Source organism: Periplaneta americana, chromosome 3 (assembly GCF_040183065.1).
Source record: "Periplaneta americana isolate PAMFEO1 chromosome 3, P.americana_PAMFEO1_priV1, whole genome shotgun sequence".
Taxonomy (NCBI): Eukaryota; Metazoa; Arthropoda; class Insecta; order Blattodea; family Blattidae; genus Periplaneta; species Periplaneta americana.
The window spans coordinates 153,018,214-153,032,300 of record NC_091119.1 but is presented as its reverse complement, the minus strand read 5'-3'; the positions used below and the strand labels follow the sequence as shown (position 1 = coordinate 153,032,300).

Here is a 14,087-nt window from a genome sequence, read left to right as displayed (position 1 = left end):
GGAAATGTAGGCCTACTGTATGTTGATAGAAATTTTACAAGTGTCGCAATTTCTTTATTACCCGGGTGTCCGAGACAACGAAAATCAAATTTTCATCGATGTTTTAAAAAATCACGAGAAATAAAAAGTATTATGAAAATTTTTGTCTGTGAAAAGTGCAATATCGTCTGTTATATATACTATTAGTACTACTGCTACTATTATGTGAATTTTACGACCTTTAATCTTGTCCGAAACTCAACTGCTCATGTTCTATCTTCTCCTTAAGTCATCTCAAATCTTGTTCTCGACTCCACTTATATTTGAGGGCAAGCAAAACTCTAGAAAGGCCAGATTAATTTCGGTATCCAAGTGTGGATTAATCTAGATATTAGACACTATGTAACTTGTGTGCCCTATACGTATATAATATATGAAGGGTCCAGGGGAAAAACACGTTTAGTCCAAATTTAGTAATTTTTATATTTTAATTGAATCTGACAGCTAAAATTGGGATCTTTAAGATCCCATAGTCATACAGGTGAAAAACTAGCTTGGTTCCATGCTATAAGCATATTAAGAAAAGGTTTACACTGAAGAAACTGTCAGTTTTGCAGTCTACAAAAGCGCTCCTGAAAAATTTGCAAAATGTGACCAAACGTGTTTTTCCCCTGAACCCTTCATATATATATATATATATATATATATATATATATATATATATATAATAATAATAATAATAATAATAATAATAATAATAACAATAACAATAACAATAATAATAATTACAGCTAACAGTACAGTGTTTGTGTATATTCCTTAATCTTTAGAAAATTCAAAAGAAGGACATAGAATTATTATTTCTTTCCTTAGATCTACCCATTACTTTAGAGGATTCAAGAAGAAGAATACAAACGCATTAAAATGTACTTACTATACTTATTTACAAATAAATGAAACATTTTGATAACGTTGACTCTGTGTGCCTGGTGGTATCACGAGATATGTTAAAAAGGAATATATGAATTAAAATGACTGTTCTACGTAATTACATATCTTCTCTTGTATATACAAGTGAAGACCTAAAATCACAATTCTTATAATTTTAAGACTATAATAATGATGTACTATGTTTATATGGAATGACTGTATAATAAAAGTGATAACGATGTTCTGAATTTCATATTCTGTATAAATGTTGTGGTTGTCAAGCTGTTCACACAAATGTATTGGCTTGATATTAATGAATACTATTATAGCGTGAGTGTGCTCCATTACTGAATAGTGGCAGCGAAAGACCAATTAGTGTGATACTTGATGAAGAATTGATATGAAGAATAATTAAAAATTTATTGAATGCGTGTGTAAACGCGAGAACTGTTTAAAGCATAAATTTTAATTTAACGAAACCATTAAAAACAACATTACCCTGTTTTATAAAATGTAACAATGCATTAATACTTTATTTAATATTATTTTCCTCCCAATAAGGACCTAGGAAACGATAAAAACAAGTATTTTGATGTAGTTGTTCTTTTTTGTTACGTGTTGTAAATTATTTGTTTTCTTAAAAAACATGAAGGCCTAATATATCATAATATACCATATAGATCTACTCTGCGATATGTTAATATGATTCAGGCTTTTTAAGTATGATTTTACTCTCACTTTCTACCTCTGCAATAAGAACAGACCTTATAATACAGTCAATTACCTTGGTTCTACGGATATGTACGCGTTTTTCATCCAAAGCGGTCCGTGGTTTGATTCCCGGCTTGGGAAATGGAAGTGATTATCCACGGGGCTGGGCATTTGTTCCTTGCCGTGTGCCACTCTGTGTTACCTCAAGGATAGCTCTGTGCCGTGTTGACCACACGGCCAGGGAGGCCTGCAATGTATGCCTGTCTAATATTGGTACAAAAATATACCCTCTTCTACATTGTATTGAATTGTAAGTCGATATCAAAGGAGGAGGTAAAATACGAGGAATAAAGAAAGAAAGAAAGAAATTGTTATACTCCAAGACTATTAATACATTATAATATAATTTATATTATAAAGTTCATATTTCATATTGTCACTGTGCCTCCAAAATACGCCATGCATTTTTGAAAAGATTTTGCAGGACAAAGAAAAAAGCATTGCCACTTTTAATTCTCTTGATTTTCAAAGTTACTTCCGGTATAGTTTCATCATTTTCCTTGTAATAATAATAATAATAATAATAATAATAATAATAATAATAATAATAATAATAATCCGTGGCGCCACAGCCCTTGAAGGGCCCAGACCGACCAGCCGGCTGCTGGCCTCACGGCCACATGTCGAAGCAGAGGTGGACGATCATCCATCCAGAATGGCGGTATCGTGTGGTTAGCACGATGATCCCTCCAGCCGTTATAGCCGGCTTTCACAACCGAATTTCGCTACCTATCGCAGCTTCCCAAGTGCATCACGATACTGGGTGGGCACCAGTCCCATACACTAGTCGACATTTCATGAGAAAATTTCTTCCCCCATGAGGACTCGAACTAGCGCGCATTTCGTAACGCGAGTCCTAGGCAGGATGCCTTAGACTACGACGCCACGGTGTGGTAATGATTGAAATTATACCGAAAGTAGCGTTGACATTCAAGAGAATTAAAAGTAGCAATGCTTTTTTTCTTTGTCTTGCAGTTTTTTTTAAACACATAGCGGATTTTGGAGGCACAGTGACAGTATATAGGTAGTATACAGTTAAACTTTTAGGTACCGTACATAAAGTTTCAACCTACAGTATCACAAAAACTGGAGACATATGTACAATAGCTGCTAATTGTAGCTCAGTTTACATACTTTATAGATATTTGCTTCAGTCTTCTCATAGCTACAACTCTGAATTTTCTAAATTCTTTCTTTCATAATGTTTCAGGTTTTGGCAAATGGAAACCTAGTATTTCCTCCATTCCGTGCAGAAGATTACCGTCAAGAAGTTCATGCTCAAGTTTATGTATGTCTAGCAAAGAATTCCGTCGGCTCAATTCACTCCAGGGATGTCAACGTTAGGGCAGGTGAGTTCGAATCCCGACGAATTCAAACTGATCAGATTAAAGTCTGGTTGATTTTCTGTTAATAGTGACACAATAATTCCGTTACGGTATTATTCAATTGAGAATTCAACGCAACTGTTAATAGAAAAACAACCGTGTTTTCAGCTGTTTTCTAATGTGGTATACTCATTGTTTTCTAACCCATGAGGCACGCGTTTACTTCTTCAGAGAGATTAATTTACAAAACAAACACTGAGAACTCAGTTACTTAGCAGTGGTATGTACGTTATTGAAAGATATTTAATTCACGGTCAAAAGTAGAGTACATATCATGAATTAAAATGAACTTTGGAACAGTATTCATATTTATGAAAATAATGTAATTTGTGAGCATAGTAGTGCCGCTTCTAGTACACGTGACATTCAAAATGTTCAGAGTGAGAAGCATTACAAGTTGAAACGACCGAAAGTTACCGATATGTAAAGCGTTTGTGGTTAGTAGTGGAACAATAAGCAAACAAAAGAAACTTCGTTACTGCTTTGTGAATGAATATTGTTAAGTAGTTGTAAATTATTTTGTCCTACTTTTTAAGTTGATTAACTAGCTATAATGAAAGTCGTTTCAGAATACAAGTAAATCAGTAGTTAAAATGAAAAACCAATGAACAAAGAGTAATGAAATGGCATTTTCATCACTTAATTATCAAGCTTTTATAAACAAGTTACGAAAATTAAGCTTTTATTTTATATTTCTTTACATTTTATTACTTTTCACATATAAATTTTAACTTTTATCACAAAATTTAAGGTGTGTGTTGACTTATCCAAATTTTGTATATTCCCACAGATTACAGTTAAAATTAAATATATGAGTTCCGGGTAATTAAACAGAGAAAGCTTCCATTTTCTTCAATTGTTCTGATGTTTTACAAAAATGCCTAACTTTTTTGTTCCATGCTGCTTATCGTTAAATAATAACCACAGTATTAGTACTGTCTTCGCGCTACGGGGAGTAGATAGGCGGGACGGGGGAACTTTACGCTACACTCTGACCTGAAAACTTCGTCCACTTACTTGGCTACACGGGAACGGAGTCAGACATAAAAGATTCCGCATCTTCGGTGCTGTTGCTATGACTATCATTATCACATTTTTCAAAATTTCTGGAGTATGATCTGTCCATGATAATCGTCTGTTTATGTTCCAGCCGTGTATATTAATTCGAATCTCTCAACAAAGCCATTAGCCCTACCGCCCCCATCCTGATGGACAACAATGAGTGTTCTGGACACATTTACGGTAGTCAAAACTCCCGTAACATTTTTATCGTGCCAGAACTTGGGAAACGTTAAATTGGTAGGCCTATCTATCCGCATTTCGTCCAGATACAAAATCGGTTTTTCCACTTTCCTAAGCTTTCTTATTTGCTGTAGATATCTTCACGTAATCTAATTTACAGTGTTTTCCTCAAATTTTTTTTTTTTTTTTTTTTTTTTTTTTTTTTTTTTTTTTTTTTTTTTTTGCTGCACACTTCTTCCACCTGAAATCCTTTTTCTTCAGTATTCATCTTAATGTTGTCTTTCATTTCAAATCAATTTTCTCTTGTAAAAGGGTAGACGTTTGTTGCAGCTTGGTACTATTTTTTTACTTGTTATTTAACGACACTGTAATAACTACTAGCTTCTTCAGTGTCGATTGAATTGATGATGGCGAGATGGTATTTGGCGAAATGAAACCAAGGATTTGCCATAGATTACCTAACATTCGCCTTCCGCTTGGCAAAACCTCGGAAAAAACCCAACCAGGTAGTTAGCGCAAACGGGAATCGAACTCACTCCCGAGCACAACTGCAGATCAGCAGGCAAACGCGCTACGTCCTGAGCTACGCCGGTGGCCCTCTTTCTTTTTCAAATAAAAATTCTCAATTATATCTTTTTTTGTCAATATCCCGTCGAAGTCATCTACATTTGTGTTTCGGTAGTCTGGACGTTTACATTTTTTTTTCTCCCTCAGGTGTCGACAACGCACTTTCTTCTGTGCAGTCTTTCATTTCATTCCTTACACGCTGTATTGTTCTTGTGGATAGATTAGAGTACTTTTCTACCTTTGCTGTAGGTTTCGTAAGAGGAATGCAAAGGCACTGTTGTTGTTTTTCTTCATCACAAAATTATTTTGCACTTCTAATAATATTCCTTTCTTCGCTATAGATTGTCAATCCTTGTTTCCTCTTTGTCGACATATTTACAATAAACAAAAAACTGCTATAAACCTAAATAACAGTATACAATAACATATATTCTATTAACTATATTATTATCAACACTATTAACACGAAAAGCAAAGGAAAACTAAATCAATACAAGAATTGTGGTATACTGAAAACAATTGTCTTGTTGAAACTAATAAAACACTACAGTAAAAACCCCACTATTATTTTCACAAAGTCGCAAAGATTCATAGACACGTGCAGTAGATGTTTGTGAAACAGGAATATTGCAGTGAACAGCGCGGTGCGCATGCGCGACTGTTTCCCCTCCGCCCCGTCTAAGTACTTCAGCCGCCTTCTCCTGGCGTGACAACAGTAGCTACCATGCTGCATGAAGTTGCACTTGACTATTGAAACCGTAAGAATAGTGAAAGGGGGGATTTATATTACGACATTATAAGGTTAATGGTTTAAGATGGAAAATAATTATGTGCCTCTTCTTTCCATTTCCATTTAAGGGAACGAGAATACCACATTAGAGACAGCTTTAGTAACATTTGAAGTAGTAAACATTCATTTAGTTCAAACACAAGGCAATAAATACATATATTTTGTATTGTTAAGATTATGTCTTGCAAATTTTGTTATTAATAAAATTCGTTTGCTGAATTATGCAAAATTAAAATTATTAATGCTTTTTAATTTTTCGTTATCAATACAAATTTGATACCCACTGTATGATTTTATTGTACAAACTCTTCTTGTGTGATTTGATTACAGTCATGCAGCATTTTTTAATAACTTTCAATAGTTAATTATTATTACTAACTTTATTTTTCATGAAGTGAAACATATGAAAGTGCAGTTAAAACCTCCAAATATTATGTTTAATTATTATTACGTTTATTTACCTTATGCTACTTCCACTTAATTTGAGTCTCGTTAACCTTATTCATTAAAACTTTGGACTAGAAGGGTAATGTTGGACCTCAGGTAGAATAGAGAGACTTTTTATATATTTTTCCCTCGCCATAACTCCCAGACTTGCTCTGAAGCCTAATCCCTTCAGTAAAGAGTACTTATCTCTAGAGAGTGCCCCTCTGACGTCAACGAGAGCAAGATCACATGCCAAGCTTAAAAACATAGTGCGCGTTCGTTAAGTTCGCATTATAATTATGTATAATGTGGTATGGAATGCAAAGAGTAATGTAAAGTGATTCTAATACCGCTATATAAAACCTTCCTAAGATCCATTTAATCTTTTAAAAAAAATCTATACTTTAAGCACGAATACAATACACTGAATATTTAGTGTTTGCAGATTACAACTGTATAACAACATTATGGGACATTGTGGCAACAATAAGAAAGACTGCTCTGAAATTCTAAAATTTTCCTAAGTCCTTTCATTATCATGACTCCATTGGTTATGACTTCTTACACGATCTTTTAGTTTTTCCCGCGCATATTCAGTGCAGTTCAATTCACACATGTGTAGAAATGATCTTAAGAGATGTATCCATGAGTTTCCAGAAGCTTTAAATATATTGTCTTTTGGCTTGATTGCTGTTGTGACCCTCTTGTCTATTAAAATTCAATCACATTCCTTTAAATATTACACATATTACATGAAAACTGCTGTTGGAAGTTATTGTTGAACTTTATCATAACCAGAGACTGGAACATTGGCAGAATGCCGTTTTAAATGTGTTAAATCTATCTTCATTTTGAAAGTAGGCCTAAATCTGTACGAATTATACCTTTGTGATTGAAACGTCACAGTTTTATGTTGCCCTTTTCTGCCTTTTTTAATATAAATTCCTAATTTACAAAATAAATGTTTTTTTGCCGTTATTTGATTATTTATCTATTATTTATTAATGTATTATTAAAAATTGCCTGCAGGTATATTTTAATTTATTTCTAGAACCGCTACAATGAAAGTGACTTCACCGAATGTATATTATTGTCTTTCAGTCAGTTCATATTCTCTTTGCAACAATGAGTACTGCCGTGCAAAAGTGTATAACAGTAAGCGTTTTAATTATCGCTTGTGTTTATTTGACAAGGCAACAATGAGTGAGGGTCTAACGTTATTTTTAACGGTTTTTTTTTTCTTTTCAGTTTTCATTGCGACACGTTGTTGTAGCTAGCTAAATATTTCATATCGCAATATATCAGTACAACCAAACACAAAAATGCACTTTCCAAGGCTACTGGGAAGAAGATTTCTTTGCTTCCATCAGTAATTGCAACATGGAATCGAAAATCTCAATTTGCATTCGACTTATGTAAAGCTTTTGTTGCTGCCGAAATCCCTTTGTGGAAAGTACAAGGTTTTTGTAATTGCCTTTTATTTCGTATTTTAGCTATTTATAATGCCTTTTTACCTGCCTATTTTAGCTGTTTTATGATGCCTTTTTGCCTGCCTATTTTAATTATTCATAATGCCTAAACTTCCGGTCTCTGTTCATAATAGTAACTTTATTAGAAACCCTCATGTTGTATTTTATATTTAATTATTTCTTGGAAATATAAAAATGAACTGTTGGGAAATATTTTGTTTCCCAACATAAATGTTTTGGTATATTTTAATTGAACACAGAATTTAAAGCAAGACATAATTCTTGATAATGATTTATCTTGTAATATTCACAGCAAAGCTCAGTTGCCTTGTGCTAATTAAAATGTATTGCTCTCGTAATGAATAAGGTTGTTGATCAAATCGTTCATAAGTGTTTTAACTGTCTTAACAGATTGTATTTCTAATTGACATCTGACATTAACTTGTTTGAGAGAAAGTCTGTTTGTATCTGACATTGGGAAGTTTTTTCTTTCATCTTCAAAGTACAATGTTTATGAGTTCTAAATGTTTCATTTGGCAAATATATATTAGTTTGTTGAGTTTGAATGCCATGTTTGAGATCTTTTGAGTGTTTAGATAAAGGTCAACTGTTCTGTTTCGTTGAGATTCTCTTTTGAAGTCATCTGTTGTGTTTAGTATAACTTTTTCATAGAGTCGCCTGCCAAAGATAGCAGCACTGTTTAATAGTGAGTCACAGTGTTTATACCAAACTTTCCAAGTTTGAAACAGCTTTTCAATGCGTTACTGTTAAAACAGGAAACTCGGCTTCCAGGTGCCAACAAGCTGAAGAATCTCAGCTCTACAACTTTGTAGGAACTTTTTTTCGTATTCTGATTATGTCATTAGATCCTATCCAACAGTTGTCAATCTTCCGCCATCTGTTCTTTAATTTCTTCCTTTTGCAGTGCAGCTCATTTTCTTTTCAAATCATGAAGTTTCCAAAGATGGCATAATGAAGTGGACATATGCAGAATCTGTAAAGTTTAAAGGATTAGTCAGCAATGATGCTGCAGGGATTTTGGTTTCGAAGACTGTCATCATAGTTTAGTCTTTAACTTTTATCTTGGGCAAAGTGAATAAATATTTTACTGTAATAAATATGGATTATGTAAGATTAGATATTGACAACTATAGGTTAAAAACTGGCAAAACTCCGCTATGGGAGGTTACCAAATCTAACCGCTGCACTGGAGGCAGAGTCGGAGTTTCCCTCCATTAATCTGAACCATTGTCGCTACTGATTGACAAGTCATCTGATGCATCAGTGCTATTGGTTAAACATTCTTCTAACGAAATTATTATTCTGCCAGTTTCACTGTCCATTACATTAGCACTAAAAAAATATTGTTCTTCGTTATTTTTAACTTGCTCAACACATTTCTTCCACTTGTCTTTTCCGTATTCTGTGAAAAGGCGGCAACAGCGACACAATGACACAAACGTTCCTTTACGTTAAGTGTGGGACCCAATTTCTGTTACAAAAATCCAATTGAAAAGATTGGAGATAACTGATTAAACATTTTAGTCTGCCCCTATAAGTAAATGAAACCAATCAAAACAATAAATGCTTATTTTTAAAGCATGGTTGGGTTTTGAAGATAAATGTTTATGTACCCAGACCATAAGCAGTCAGATATAAACTTAACAAGTGATGACATCTTGTTGACTCATTCTATTAAGATAGGGTTTTTTTCAACATAAAGTAAGGTAGAATCTACAGTAGCGTGCAAATTAATCCGAACACGACATATTTTTACATTTTCTGCAACTACCCACTTATCTCTTCAAGAAAATAAGTTTATCGCTGATCGAGTTTTCAAAACATATTTTTCCACACTACACTAGTATAAAACAAACCTCAATTAAGAAGTCTTACATTTGTTATATTGTGGTGACTCAAACATCTTAAAAATCTGAAAATAATACTCTTCAACATGTTTTTTCCTTATTAGAATCTGACTACTACTTTTTTAGTTATTATCAAGTATAAAAAATGCAAAACTATTCTGGTTCATTGAAAGTCTACGTAAGTAACGCCTTCTTCCGTTATTAGCTGACACTTAGGAAGGAGAAAGTGAATAGTAGCCTATATTGTGTCGCTCTTTAAGACTGATGCATGCACAGACCAACAGAGTTTACTAAGTTGTTCCCCTATAACTATTTAATGTTGTAAATTATATTTCGTTTCAAGCTTCTTCTCGAAAATGGGTTAATTTAAAAATAGGTTAGGCAAAGATCAGTAAAGAACCATAATCAAATATGCGTCTCTGTATTAAGTGATATTGTGACTAACTGAATTCCCGTAATTTGTTCTGTTGCTCTCATTTGAGGAATTGTTTCTGTCTTAGATATTTATCCATCACTGATCGAATAAAACGTATAATTGATCTTTGGTTATTAAAACCTGTTGTCAAGAAATTTGTTATTTAATTTTCATTATCCTCTTCTCATTTGAGGAATCATATCTGTCTTAGATGGTTATCCATCACTGATTGAATAAAATGTATAATTGATCATTGATTATTAAAACCTATTGTCAAGAAATTTGTCATTTAATTTTCATTATCCTCTTCATTTTATAATAAACCCAGACTATGGTTTATGATGAACGTGTTTCTCTCATTTGAGGAATCGTATCTGTCTTAGATAGTTATCCATCACTGATTGAATCAAATGTATAATTTATTGATCTTTGATTATTAAAACCTATTGTCAAGAAATTTGTCATTTAATTTTCATTATCCTCTTCATTTTATAATAAACCCGGACTAGGGTTTATGATGAACGTGTTTCTCTCATTTGAGGAATCCTATCTGTCTTAGATAGTTATCCATCACTGATTGAATAAAATGTATAATTGATCTTTGATTATTAAAACCTTCCAACACTGCCAAGAAATTTGTCATTCAATTTTCATTATTCTCTTTATTTTATGATAAACCCAGACCATGATTTATGATAAACGTGTTGCTCTCATTTGAGGAATCGTTTCTGTCTTAGATAGTTATTCATCACTGATTGAATAAAACGTATAATTGATCTTTGATTATTAAAACCTTCCAACACTGCCAAGAAATTTGTCATTCAATTTTCATTATCCTCTTCATTTTATGATAAACCCAGACTATGATTTATGATAAACGTGTTGCTCTCATTTGAGGAATCGTTTCTGTCTTACATAGTTATTCATCACTGATTGAATAAAACGTATAATTGATCTTTGATTATTAAAACCTTCCAACATTGTCAAGAAATTTGTCATTCAAGTTTCATTATCCTCTTCATTTTATAATAAACCCAGACTATGATTCATGATAATTTGACACGATTATCTTCAAAGAGTGAGTGGGAGTCCATTTTCAAACAGAAATAGTGGCAATGTTGTGATTGGTTGCAGTGGTGCAGCAGTTCTATGACACCGATGTGAACAAGGAGTACGCCATCCGCGGTAATTCTGCTGTTCTCAAGTGCCAAGTGCCATCATTTGTAGCAGACTTTGTTAGTGTTGTTTCTTGGCACACGGATCAAGGAGATGATTTCTATCCTTCGACTTCCGACTATGGTAATTCACCGCACAGATATAACCTGTCTCTGTATTCCAGTTGTACAGCAGTTTTACCAGACGGAGGTGAACAATGAGTATGTGATTCGGGGCAACTCTGCAGTCATCAAGTGCAGTATTCCATCATTTGTTGCTGATTTTGTGAGCGTGGTGTCATGGCAGGATGATTCAGGCAACTTGTACGCAGGGACTGGTGCATCCTCCAATCAGGGTAATGTGTTCCCCCATCCTTAATTGCTTTCAGCCTCCAGGTGTGCCCGCCTCACATGGGGATGGTTGGAGCAAAACCGAATAGGAGAAAGTTTCAATTTACTACATATTTTTTCCACTCAGTTAATATCTTCTGTCTCAACATAGTTTATTTCACTTTTAAATAAAATTATTGTAAAACTATATTGAGAAAAAGGGCTGAAACAAAGCGCCAAAGTAATGAATTTTTAGGCTTTCTTGGCGATTTTGTTTAGAAGAAAATTTTATGGTGTTACCCCGTGTGTTTGGGCTTAATATATGCAATATGTAGGAAATACTCACAGATTCCTTCACCAAAGTTGATGAATCATTCCGTTATCTCTTGCTAATCCAGTTGGATTAGTTAGGTATAATGATCTCACGCCGTGACGTCGTGGTCTAAGGCATCCTACCTAGGACTCGCATTACGGAATGTGTGCTGGTATGAGTTCTCATGGGTGAAGAAATTTTATCATGAAATTTCAGCCATTGTATGTGATTGGTGCCCACCTAGCATCGTGATGCACTTGGGGAGCTACGATAAGTAGTAAAATCCAGTTGCGAAAGTCAGCTATAACAGCTGTGGAGATCATCATGCTAACCACACGATACATCCATTCTGGTTGGATGATCGTTCACCTGTGCTTCGGCATGTGGGTGTGAGGCCAGCAGCTGGCTGGTTGGTCTAGGCCCTTCAAGGGCTGTAGTGCCACGGATTATTACTTAGGTATAACGAACCCAACAGAATAGGCGACTTATCAGATTTGGTGCTATATTATCCTCATTGTGGAACCTGTAAGAAGTTCTGATATGTAGAAAATATTAAGTTCAAATACATGATGTAACACCCAAATCTTTTTTTCCAAAATGTACAAGATTTTCCTATAAGAATGTAAACATTGGTTTAGAAACGAACATAGTGAAATTTTAAAAATATAATATTTTTTATAATGTGAGAAATTAAGTCTTGTCATTTTCATACCGGTATGTATTTATATTGAAACTTCCACCAAAACCAATTGCTCTGGCCAGCCCTGTGACGTCATTGTTATCGTGTTGGTAACTGATACTCTCACACTTCCTCAGTTGTTAACCAGTACTATGAAGCAGAAGTGGTCTCGGAGTATGTGATACGTGGGAATACTGCTGTCCTCAAGTGTAACATTCCATCATTTGTGGCCGACTTTGTGAAAGTGGAATCATGGGTGGGCAGCGAGGGAACTGTGTACCTACCATCAGCAGATTATGGTAAAGTAATAACCTCGTTGTGCCCCCTGATCTGTTGCTTCTTTCTTTTCAGGAACGGTTGTGTCTATTTCTTGTAGTTGATTTTTGAGTCTGTTTACTCCACAGTTGTGAATCAGTTTTACGAAGCAGAGATTCTAACAGAGTACGTTATTCGTGGCAACACGGCCGTGCTAAAATGCAGTATTCCTTCATTTGTCGCCGACTTCGTTCGAGTTGAGGCATGGATAGCCGATGATGGCGAGGTGCATATGCCATCTTCTGACAACTATGGTACGCTCGCACAACTATGCTAATGCCCCATCCACTTCTCTTCCTTTCCATCACCATCGTTTTGACATTGTTTTTCCAGTGGTAGCTCAGTACTATGTCACGGAAGCTGAGAATGAATATGTGATACGTGGCAACAGTGCGGTGATGAAATGCAAGATTCCAAGTTTCGTGGCAGATTTCGTCTCTGTTGAGTCGTGGGTTGCAGACGACGGGGAGATCCATACTTACTCCACAACATCTGGCAATTATGGTAATGATCCATGCTGTAACTGATACCGAAGCCATTCCGTCAAATTTCAGTTGTGTCACAGTCGTACGAAGCGGAAGCAGACAACGAGTACGTGATTCGAGGGAACAGCGCTGTCATGAAGTGCGAGGTCCCGAGCTTCGTCGCCGACTTTGTAGTTGTGGAGATGTGGCTGGACAGTGCAGGCAACACTTATCTCCCAGGCTCCGACTACGGTAATGAATCCTTTGCCCCATATTCCGCACAGTGCCTGCAAGAAGCAGTGACAGTTTATACTTGTGATTCTACAGTGGTTCACCAGTTCTACCAGAGCCGGGTCATAGATGAATTTGTTCTCCGGGGAAACACAGCTACTCTGAAATGTTTGATTCCGAGCTTCGTCGCAGATTTTGTGCAAGTCGTTGAGTGGATCACAGACGATGGCTCATTCTCTGCGACTCCAACATCTGACACCAATTATGGTAATACCATATGTTGATCTTTCCCTTTCAGTACTAACAAGATCTTTACTTACAGGTGAAGGGCAACAGAAAGCAATATTGTTGACGACTTTAATGAGGTGTAACGTGTTGTTGCAGTGGTGAACCAGTATTATGAGGCCCAGGTGTATGATGTGTTTGTGATAAAGGGTAATGCAGCAGTCTTCAAGTGCAACGTGCCATCATTTGTATCTGACCACGTGGAGATAATCGGTTGGGAAGACACTCAAGGGAATCGCTATCTTCCACCTGCCGATTATGGTAAACATTTTGTTCTTTTATTGATTGATTGTTAATTTCTTACAGTGGTGACACAGCGATATGAGGTGAACGTAATGGATGAGCATGTGCTACGAGGAAACACAGCCATTATTAAATGTCACATTCCAAGTTTTGTAGCTGATTACGTGTTTGTATCATCATGGTTGGAGAATGAACACAAGGAGATCTTCCTGGATGGCAGCCATTATGGTA

At 35.3% G+C, this 14,087-nt stretch overlaps 1 protein-coding gene across 49 annotated transcripts in view; it reads left to right on the top strand.

The window, feature by feature from the left end:
* The window catches only part of Dscam1 (Down syndrome cell adhesion molecule 1), a 480,268-nt gene that overhangs the window by 278,078 nt on the left and 188,103 nt on the right, over positions 1-14,087 (top strand). For 25 of the 49 annotated variants that reach the window (XM_069821928.1, XM_069821929.1, XM_069821930.1 and 22 more), the window contains exons 4-5: positions 2,891-3,029; positions 12,967-13,137. In XM_069821928.1, coding sequence (XP_069678029.1) covers positions 2,891-3,029; positions 12,967-13,137 — 310 coding nt within the window. Of the gene's footprint in view, positions 1-2,890; positions 3,030-10,976; positions 11,142-11,213; positions 11,353-12,455; positions 12,618-12,722; positions 12,888-12,966; positions 13,138-13,187; positions 13,350-13,459; positions 13,596-13,735; positions 13,875-13,919; positions 14,085-14,087 lie in introns of those variants that run through there. The other 24 variants (XM_069821937.1, XM_069821939.1, XM_069821941.1 and 21 more) reach the window with 14 other exon arrangements.